Here is an 11421-nt window from a genome sequence, read left to right as displayed (position 1 = left end):
ATTCACCCAATGGTTTCATACACCTTTGTAAGGTCACCCCTTAGTCTCCTATGCTCCATTCTGGCATTGGCATGATTGCCATTACAGGCACAAATATCCCCACCATTGAGGACATCTTCAAGAGGTGGTACCACAAGAAGGGGTATCCATCACTGAGGACTCTCACCATCTGGGGCATGCACTCTTCTTGTTACTACCATCGGGAGGAGGTACAGGAGCTTTAAGTCCCACACTTAGTATTTTAGGAACAGCTCTTTCCCCTCTGCCATCAGATTTCTGAATGGTTCATCAATATTACCTTGTTATTCCTCCTTTGCAATATTTATTTACTCCTGAAACTCCTAGTGTTTTTCTATGTCTTGCATTGTATTGCTGCCAGAAAACATTTCACTACATATGTTAGTGGTAATAAAACCTGATTCTGATCTGGAACCCAAGATCCCGCTCTACACTTTGCATTGCAATGGGTTTTTTGTTCTAAAACATGTGTATAAATTGTTTTCACAAAGAAGAGAAAATCTGCAGATGGTGGAAACCTAAAGCAATGCACACAAAATGCTGGGAGAACTCAGCAGGCCAGGAAGCATCTATGGAAAAGAGTACGGTCAACATTTCGGTCTGAGACCCTTCATCAGGACTGAATATAATCTGTTTTTTTCCCTGTCTTTTGAATGTTGTATGTCTGATACTGCTGCAAGTTCGTTTTTCATTGCACCTGTCCTGTGTATACATGTACTTGTGTATTTAACAATAAACTCTACTTTTTGACTTTATAATACAATTTGCACAGTACTGCTGCTGAAAAAAATAACTTTCACGTTCTGTAAGTCAGTAACAATAAATCTGATACTGATTCAACGCTTTATGGGCAATGGTCAACGCCAGATCCTTCTTGGGCGGCGGTGTCTGGTACTTTGTCACTGATCCAAGAAACTGGGTCGGAGCTTGAGAGATGCAGGGAGAGGAGACGCCTAACTACAATTCCCAGCCTGCGTCATGCATCGGCAGCGGCGACGTCACACACGCCTCCCGGGGCGGAGCCAGAGATCGCGCGAGAGCAGTCGGTCTTTAGAACCGGCTGCCGTCGTCATTGTGGAGAAGGAAGAGGCGAAGTCATTCACCCGGCCATAGACTTAATTCATATTTATTATTTATTTTATTCGGCTCCAACGACTGGAAAAGAAGTATGGCGGATCCGAAATATGCCAACCTGCCGGGCATCGTAAGTAGCGGGGGAGGGGCGGAAGAGAAGAGAGGTTGCAAGAAGCTTCCAGTGTTGTACCACACCCTGGTGCCACTGTTGGATCTCCGCCGGGCGGTGACGTTATGGGCTCGGCGCCGATCTTGCCTGGGCACGCCTCTTCGTCGTCCCCGCTCCGAGAACTGTTGTATTGAACTGCGCCTGCGTCCGGCCGCTCCCATTTCTCCCTTGGTCGGTCCCACTCCCACGCTTTGCATAAACCCCTCTGAGCCCGGCCATCCTCGCCCTATATGTAGCCAAGAGAGCGGGATCTGCCCGTCACCTGCCTGGATTAGAGGAGACGCCCCACCTACACGAGAGGGCAAAGTCCCCGCCCCTTGAATGCTGTCTCCTATCTATTCAATAATTGGTTTTGCCCCCCTGTCACTCACTTTCAGTATCACTCCTGCTCAAGACTGGGTAATGATTGGTCCTCTCCTCCCTCCCGCTTCTTCAATACCTTCCCCTTCCATTCAAGAATGGGCAATGATTGAACTCGCCTCAGTTCCACTCACTTCTATGCAATAATTTGTCCCACCCACTGCCCCTAGTGTTCCAGAGCAACAGACACAAAATGTAAACACGAGGAAATCTGCAGATGCTGGAAATTCAAACAACTCACACAAAATGCTGGTGGAACACAGTAGGCCAGGCAGCATCTATAGGAAGAAGCACTGTCAACGTTTTGGGCCGAGACCCTTCGTCAGGACTAACTGAAAGAAAAGATAGTAAGAGATTTGAAAGTGGGGGGGAAATGCAAAATGATAGGAGAAGACCGGAGGGGGTGGGATGAAGCTAAGAACTGGAAAGGTGATTGGCAAAAGGGATACAGAGCTGGAGAAGGGAAAGGATCATGGGGCGGGAGGCCTTGGGAGAAAGAAAGGGGGAGGGGGGGAGCACCAGAGGGAGATGGAGAGCAGGCAAGGAGTGATGGGCAGAGAGAGGAAAAAAAGGAGAGGAATAAATAAATAAGGGATGGGGTAAGAAGGGGAGGAGGGGCATTAATGGAAGTTAGAGAAGTCAATGTTCATGCCATCAGGTTGGAGGCTACCCAGACAAAATATAAGGTATTGTTCCTCCAACCTGAGTGTGGCTTCATCTTGACAGTAGAAGAGGCCATGGATAGACATGTCAGAATGGGACGTGGAATTAAATTGTGTGGCCAATGGGAGATCCTGATTTCTCTGGTGGACAAAATGCTGGAGGGACTTAGCAGGCCAGGCAGCATCTATGGAGAAGAATAGACGGTCAGTGTTTTGGCTTGGACCCATCATCAGCACTCTTTTGTTTCAGGGTGGGCAATGATCTGCTCCTCCCTCACTACCGCCCACTTCTGTTGCTGGATTGGCAATGATTGGGCTCCCCTGCTACTCCCTTTGTTCATTGGCCAACAATGTTCTGTCAACCAGAACTGTGCCCGTACTCCAAACGTGGTCTGACCAATGTTTTGTACAGCTCCTAAGACCTCTGCCATTTACAATACATGTCCTCCCACAGCACGTTGCCTCTCACTTGTCTGCCTTATTTATTTATTTAGAGATACAGAGTGGTAATAAGTCCTTCTGGCCCAATGAGCCCGTGCTGCAACATTACACCCATGTGACTAAATAATCGACTACCCTGTATGTATTTGAAGTGTGAGAGGAAACTGGATGCGGAAACCCATGTGGTCATGGGGAGAACTTCCAAACTGCGGTGGAATTGAACCCAGGTCACGGGCACCACAATAGTGTTATGCTAGCCGCTATATTTCTGTGTCACCCCAAGTTCTATCTGATGGGTTCTCGATGACAGTGAGGACGTGGCTGGACTGAAGGGCCTGTTTCTGTGCTCTGTGACTCCATGAGGGATTTTACTCAAAATTGGAGATTTTGGTTACATCTTCTTGTATGAGACTTTGCAGAGGCTGGACAACAGCTTTTAGATTCCTCCTAGTACTTACTGCTTTTACCGTGACCAAACCAGCAAACACCAAGCCACCTTCTCCAGCTCTGCCACAGCTCACATCAGGAGGTCTCTTCTCCATGGCCTCCAGCCCAATCCTACCCCTACCCCGTACTTCCCACTTCAGTCATGATCCACAAACAGGATCTGTCCTATGGTCCATTTGTTTCTGCTTGCTCTTGACCACTTGCCCCAAATTTCTCCTTCGCCCTTCCTCACCTTGCTTGCCTTGCACAACTTCCAGTTTCCTGGTCCTCACCACTTATTCTCCACCGTGGACATTCAGTCTTTAAATACCTGTGTTCCCTCATAAGAAGGCCTGAAAGCCCTCTGCTTTCTTCTGCAGCAAAGACCTAACCTGCTCCCCTTCACTGACAGTTTCATCTTCCTGGCTGAACTTGTTCACATTTTCTTATGTCTCCTGTCTCTTACACTGATCTGCTGGTAGGGCCTGCCTCTCATTTTATTGGGCCCATCACTTTACTACATCAGAATTGGGTTTATTATCACTGACATAAATGACGGGGAATTTGCTGTTCTGTGGCAGCAGTATAGTGGCAGACAAAATTACTATACATCACAAACATAAATCATGCAAAAAAAAGGGAATAACAAGGTAGTATTCATGTATTGTTGAACCATTCTGAATCCTGTTAGCAGAGGGGAATAAGCTTCTGAAATATTGAGTGTGGGTCTTCAGGCTCCTGTACCTCCTTCCTGATGGTAGTCATGAGAAGAGGGCATGTCCTGGGTGGTGAGGGTCCTTAGTGATGGATGTCACCTTCTTGAGGCACCAGCTCCTGAAGGTGGCACAGGTGGGAAAGAGCTCCTGGCTGAGTTTACCCGTGATTTGTTCTGTGTGAAGAAAGTGCCAGAAATCTGAGCTCCTGGGGGAACAGTTGAGCCATTATTTACTGGAGCAGGGAGCAGATATCGCAGAGACCTGACGTCTCAGTGCTCGGATGTAGGAAACACAGCTGCCAATTAGCCCATGAGCAGTAGTGTGATCAACAGCCAGATTTTTTTTTGTGTTCAGCTGGTTCAGAGAGGAACAAACATCATCTCAAAGAAACCAGAGAGAACATTCCTCCCCCCAGCCAGCATGGACTCAATGGGCTAAATGGCCTCGTGTGCTGCAGAGAAATGTAGAGGTGGAAAGGTATTGTCAGACGACATTTGGAGTGTTGTGAGCAGTTTTGGGCCCCATGCCTCAAAAAAGAGGTGCTGGCATTGAAGAGGAGGTTCATGAGAATGATCCCAGGAATAAAGAGCCACATTTGATGACTCTGGGCCTGTACTCACTGGAGTTTAGAAAAATGAGGGGGATTTCATGGAAACCTACCAAATACTGAATCAATAAGGGGACCTTGAACAGGAATTTCTTCTCTGATGTGAACCTTTAGAATTTTGGATTGTGAATGCTGAGTCATTGTGTTAATTCAAGGCCGTGTAATGTAATTGAGAGAGCCCTCACAAGCCTTGGGTCAGACTGGCTATTTGGATAGTGGGACCAGATGAATGTACTTGTTCCTGAAGCCCTCTCCCTTGGCATAGTCTACATGTTGTGCAATGGGTAAAGCTCCAAAAATCTGGGTTTGATCCCGACTTCTGCCTGTGTGTGGTGTCTGTCTGTCTGTCTGTCTGTCTCCTGGGGCCTCCAATCTCCTCGCACATCTCAACCACTTGTAAGGTTGGTGGATTAATTGGCTGCTGTGTGTTGGTGAAGGGTAGATTCTGGTAGGGAATGAATGGGATCAGTGTAAATGAATGTGTTATTGTCGGCACAGACTCTGCGGGCCGAAGGGCCTGTTTCTGTTCTGTGTGACTGGCTCCAGGCGACCTTACATGTTAACGATAGGTAGTGCATTCCAGGTATCCACCACTCTATGTGTAAAAAGAAAACTTGCCCTGCATATCTTCTTTCCCTCTCTCATTTTAAATGAATGCCCTGAACTATCAAGCATTTTGACCACAGGTAAAAGATCAGTGAGAGGCAGGGCTAGTTAAACACTTGAAGCACCTCACTGCACGGTTGAAGCACAAGTCCACTACACTTTGACATTGTCTGCCTGTCCAAGTTTAACCTGACCTTGGAAAAGAAAGATCACGAATTTGCACAGCACTCTTCATGACACTCTTTCCAAGTGTCCTTTATTCTCACTTGTGCTGAGCTACGAATAGCTTTTGTTTTGCATGCCAGGGCAGTGGAGTCTGGAACTAGAGGGAACAGGTTCAGGATGAGAGGGGAGAAATTTAGATGTGATCTTTTTCACACATAGGGTGGTGAGTATGTGGGAAGAGCTGCCAAAGAAGGTGATAGAAGCAGGTTAACTTTTAACAGGTAAAAGACTCTAGGATAGGAATATGGGTAAGAGGTCTAGAGGGATGTGGGCCGGAGGGCCCGTTACCTTGCTAAATAACTAGGAATATGACACTATAACTAAGTACATTGTTGTAACAGAAGGGAAAAGGAATATCAGAATGTAGTGTTACAGTTACAAAGAAAGTATAGTACAGATAGACAATAAGGTGCAGGGGCCATAACGAGGTAGATTGTGAAGTCAAAAGTACAAATCTTGTACTTCAAAGTAGAAGAGTCATGTAACAGCAGTAAAATCTGTCCTTGAGCCTGGTGTTACCTGTTTACAGGCTTTAGTATCTTCCAGAATCTCTGGGATGGGTGAGGACTTTGATTTTGCTGACTGCTTTGCCGAGACAGTGAGAAGTGTAGACAGAGTCCATGGAGGGGAGGCTGGTTTTACTGATGTGCTGAGCTGTGTCCACACTTCTGTGCTTTCTTGCGGTCTTGGGCAGAGCAGTTGCCGTACCAGGCTGTAATGCATCTGGATAGGTGCATCTACAGAAACTGATGAGTCTCAATAGGGTCATGTCAAATTCTTTAGCCTCTTGAGGAAGTAGAGGTGTTTTTTTTTGGCTGTGATGTCTGTTGTTGGAATAGGACAGGCTATTGGTGATGTTCACTCCTAGAATTCTGAAGCTGTCATCCCTGTCAACCTCAGCACCACTGCTAGTGACAGGAGTGTATTCTGGCACCCTTCCTGAAGCCAGTGGCCAGCTCTTTTGTTTTGCTGATGTTGAGAGAGAGAGGTTGTTGCCATGTTACCATGATATTAGGCTCGCTGTCTCTGTTTTGAGCAGAGCTTTTGAAATCACGCGAGAGGTCCGCCACTCTCTGCTCAGATCAGCTCATGTTTTTCAGCCACCCCATCCCTGATCATCAATTCCAGTAACAGCTCCTCAGGCTTGCAGTCTCCTGGCTTCTCTCTCCGTCCTGTTTCGAGTAACGTCTTGGCATTTCCCATAATATTGGCATCTTTGGAAAATCACAAATCCCTCTGGTCCTACTTGCCTGTCTGCTATCTCTTGGCACAGACACAACAGACTGGAACCTGAAGCAACATGCAAAGAGTGCAGAGGAGGTTTATGAGGATGTTGCCAGGGACGTCAAGGGATTGAATTATCGAGAGGGTTTGGGTGGGACTATATATAGTGAATTCACCGGCACTGAGGAATGAGAACTAGAGGGCATAGATTTAGGCTGATAGGGGAGAGATTTAATAGGAACCTGAGGGGAGATTTTGTTTTCACCCAGAGGGTTGTCCATGTATGAAACGAGCTGCCAGAGGACATGGTTGAGACAGATACATAAACAACATTTAAAAGGTACTTGGACAGATACGTAGATAGGAAGGGGATATGGGCCAAACACAGGCAAGCGGGACCAGAAAAGATGGAAATCTATGTCGGTATGGACCAGTTGGGCCACAGGCCTGTTTCTGTGCTGTATGACTACAGTTCAGCAAGTCATGGAAATGGACAGTCAACATTTCACCTGATCCTTCATTTCAACTGAAAGATAAAGGGGAGATAGCCAGAATAAAAAAAAATGGGAGGAAGTTTGGAACTAGATCTGGTAGGTAATAGGTGGATGCAGGTGAGGGGAGAGGTGGTAATAGACAGAGGAGAGTGAGAATGGTGACAGAGAGGTGATGGGTATTACTGCCTCCCAGCTGCAGAAACTTGACCTCCAGCGCTGTGTGTGCGTGTGTGTGTGCACGCGCGCACACAGTTTACAGGTTCTCTTATCCCATGGGTTTCGTCCAGGTGCTCTGGTTCCCTCCCACATTCCAACAACTTGGTGGGGATGGTAGATTAATTAGCTGTTGTGAATGGTTCCCCCTGATGTGTGTGTAGGTGAGGGTGGGTTCTGGGGGTAGATGATGGGAATAAAATAGGATCAGTGTGGATGGGTGGGCAATGGTTGGCATGGACTTAGTGGGGCAAAGGGCTTGTTTCCCTGCCATCTGACTTCTCTGAGTGAGTGTGGCTGGCACTTGGTGGGGGAAGATATGGTATTTGGTACTGGAATTGGTTTATCACTGTCACACGTACTGAGATACAGTGGAAAGCTTGCCTTACACACTGTTCATACCGATCAGATCATCACACGGTGCATTGAGGTAGAACAAGGTAAAGCAATAACACAATGCAGAATAAAGTGTCACAGTTACAGAGAAAGTGCAGTACAGGTAGACAATAAAGTGCAGCATCATAACAAGGTAGATTGTGAGGCCAAGAGGCCCATTCAAGAATCTGGTAACAGTGAGACAGAAAGTGTCCCTGAGCCTGGTGGAACGTGCTTTCAGGCTTTTGTATCTTCCACCCGATGGGACGGGGGAGAGGAGAATGTCAGGAGTGGGAGGGGTCTTTGATTATTCTGTCTGCTTCACTGAGACAGTGAGAAGTGTAGACAGAGTCCATGGAGGGGAGGCTGGTTTCTGTGATGTGCTGAGCTGTGCCCACAGCTCTCCCTGGTTTCTACCGGTCACAGGCAGAGTGGTTGTCACACCAAACCATTGTGCATCCAGACAGGATGCTTTCTAAGGTGCATCAATAAAAAGTGGTGAGGGCCGATGGGGATGTGTTGAATTTCTTTGCCCTCCTGAGGAATTAGAGACATTGGCGAGCTTCTTGGCTGTGATGCCTACGTGGTTGGACCAGGACAGGTTGTTGGTGATGTTCACTCCTAGGAACTTGAAGCTCTCAGCTTCAACACTTGTTGATGTAGACAAGAGCATGTGGACTTGTCCCTTTCCTGAAGTCAGCTCGTTTGTTGACATTGAGAGGAAGGTTATTGTCATGACGTAAACTCTGTCTTCTTACTGTACTCTGACTCAGCGTTATTTGAGATACAACCCGTTACAGCCTTATCAACTGCAAACTTGTAGATGGAGTTGGAGCAGGACCTGGTCACGCAGACATGAGGGTATAGGGAGTTTAGGAGGGGGCTGAGGACAGGGTTGTGTCCTCAGCCCCTGTGGAGTACCAGGGTTGAGAATAATCGTGGCGGAGGTGTTGCTGCCAATCCATACTGATTGTGGTCTGTTGGTCGGAAAGTCTCGTAAATAAGTAAAGCCTTTGACCTGAACCCCTATCCTGTTTTGCCTTCCAGGCCTTCAACGAGCCCGACATTTACGAGACGGCTGACCTGCCGGAGGATGACCAGGCACAGTTTGAAGCGGTAAGGTCAGCAGACCTACGGGCTTCTGTCTCCATTTGCGTGTATGTGTGTGTGTGTGTGTGTGCGCGCTCATGTAATTCTGACTGTACAGTTTAGTGCTCCTTTCCAACCAATGAGACTCCCTCCCTCCTCCCCCCCTGCAAAAACCCACCTCTCTTCCCCCATCTGGCCAACTTGACTTTTGCTCCTTTAGCAGGGATGGGGAGGAGGGAGCGGCAAAGGCAAGGGCTCGGGATCATTCGCTGCATTGCACAGCTCCCAGTGAGCTCCTTACAACAGTGCGTGACTCTGTTTCGTTCGGCTTGGAGATGCAGATTGTTGTTTGAATGCTTCACTTTATTCCTCTTGAAAATGGAGCAGGATTCAGAACTCTTGTCCTGCCCCACCATTCAACACCATCGTGACTAATCTTCCCCCCCAATCACCTCTTCCGTCTCAGTTCCTCACAGACTGCGATCCCCACCCAACCCCTGATGTTTCAAACATTTATCTCCCATCTCTTTTAATCCTACCCCTCCCCCCCCCCAGTGATCTCGGTTCCACCCCCTTATGGGTAGAGAATTCCAGAGATTCCCTCCCTCTGAGAGAAGTTGCCCCCACGCATGCACTCTCCCCCAAGTCTGTAACTGTATCCTCTTGTTTGAAACACTCCACTGCGAGAAATACAGTCCTGTGTAAAAGTCTTTGGCACATGTATACACCTAGGGTACCCAAGACTTCTGCTCAGTACTGTAGTAATTTTATGTATTGCACCGTACTGCTGCTGGAAAAGAAAAGCAAATTTCATGATATGTGAGTGCTGATAAACCTGATTCTGATATGGGTCTCTATTGTGGACTGAGAGTGGGAAGAGAGCAGGGAGAGGGGAATCATGGTTGGGAAAAGGGGAAGGGAGAGGGGAGGGAGCGGGAATCACCAGAGGCACAGTCTCTAATGATCAGTAAACAGATTGCTTGGAATCAAATGACCTTGCCTGGTGTCTCAGGGTTGGGTGTGTCTGCACCTGTTCTACATCCTGTCCCATCATGTCTTTTCTGTCCCACACCCCTCCCATGATGCTCCATCCTCACCATTCCCAACATCCTTTACAAACTTGCTCTCTACTTCACATCGACAAATACAATACTGTGCGAAAGTCGTAGGCACTCCAGCTATAAATGTGCCTAAGTCATTTGCACAGCGCTGTATCTCCACATCTCCCCTGTTGCCTTCCCTTAAGGTCTGAGATGTTGGAATAAAATCATTCTTCATTCTTCATTCCTCCACACTCCATAGGATACAAAACCAAACTGTCTAGCTCCTCCTGAGGGAACAACCCTCTAGACCCAGGAATTGCGCTGGTGAATTTCCCTTGGACTGCCTCCAATGCCAGTAGCTCCTTCATTACAAAAGGGGATCAAAGCTGTACACAGTACTCCTTGCCAATACCCTCAACAATTCTCCCAGTACTGCCCTATTACTGAACTCCAATCCCCCTGCAGAACTGTACAACACAGAAGCAGGCCCTTCGGACCACAATGTTGTGATACACTAGCAATTAAATGCGTATCTTAACTAATCCCTTCTGCCTGCACACTGTCCATAGCCCTTCATTCTCTGCATGTTCATGTGCCTATCCAGAAGCCCCTTAAATGCCTCTATCATATCTGCCTCCACAACCACCCTTGGCAGCACATCCCAGGCACTCTGTGTGAAAATAATACTTGCCCCATTCATTTCTCTTGAACTTACCCCCTCTCACCTTAAGTGCACACCCTTTAGTATTGGCTTGCTCCCATACAGTCACCATTACACCTGTTGTTCAGGATGCTGGAAGGGAGTGGGAGAGGTGGAGGAGTCGTTCGCTTATAGAGTGATACAGGATAGAAAGCAGATCTTTTGACCCAACCCATCCATGCCAACCAATATGCCCTCCTGAGTTAGTCAAAGTGAAATTTATTGTCACTTGCTCAATTACATGTATGAACAAGTGTAATGAAAAGCTTACTTACAACAGCATCACAGGCACATAGCATCAGAAAGACAACATTCTCAAAAAATAAACGTAAATTAAACATAAACACAGATTTTACAAAAAGTAACACAAATTTAAAAATGTCAACTTTAGTGCAAGGTGATCAAAGTGCAGAGTGGTTGTTGTGTTGCTAAACTCTAGTGATTGGGTTAGTAGCATTTACTTGTGTCTGACCAATGTCCCGACAAACTTTTCCTATCAATGTACCTGCCCAAATGTCTTTTAAAGATCATATTTGCACTTGCCTCTAAATTGGTAAATTGGTTTATTATTGTCACAAGTGAAAATCTTTGTTCTGCATGCTATTCACACAGATCACTTCACTACATCAAAGCAGTACAAGGTAAAGCAATAAAAGAATGCAGAATAAAGTGTCACAGTCACAGGGAAAGTGCAGTGCAGGCAGACAGTAAGGTGCAAGGTCATAACGAGGTAGATTGTCAGGTTAAGAGTCCGTCTTATTTTACAAGGGGACGAGTCATTCGTAACAGCAGGATAGAAGTTGTCCTTTAACCTGTTGTTAAGTGCTTTCAGGCTTTTGCATCTTCTGCTCAATGGAAGGGGGGACATGAGAGAATGTCTGGGGTGGGTGAGGACTTTGATTCTGCTGTCAACTTTATTGAGGCAGTGAGAAGTGTAGACAGAGTCCATTGAGGGGAGGCTGGATTCTGTGATGTGCTT

General features: G+C 46.9%; 1 protein-coding gene across 1 annotated transcript in view; it reads left to right on the top strand.

Annotated features, from left to right (window-relative positions):
* Positions 1-1036: 1036 nt before the first annotated feature.
* The window catches only part of dctn2 (dynactin 2 (p50)), a 40707-nt gene continuing 30322 nt past the window's right edge, over positions 1037-11421 (top strand). Inside the window, exons 1-2 of the mRNA XM_073071252.1 lie at positions 1037-1222; positions 8658-8726. Of these exons, the coding sequence (XP_072927353.1) occupies positions 1187-1222; positions 8658-8726 (105 nt within the window). The 5' untranslated portion in view covers positions 1037-1186. The remainder of the gene's footprint in view (positions 1223-8657; positions 8727-11421) is intronic.

The sequence above is a fragment of the Hemitrygon akajei genome, chromosome 18 (genome assembly GCF_048418815.1).
Source record: "Hemitrygon akajei chromosome 18, sHemAka1.3, whole genome shotgun sequence".
Taxonomy (NCBI): Eukaryota; Metazoa; Chordata; class Chondrichthyes; order Myliobatiformes; family Dasyatidae; genus Hemitrygon; species Hemitrygon akajei.
The sequence above is the reverse complement of the archived record's forward strand: the minus strand, read 5'-3'. Positions and strand labels throughout refer to the sequence as shown.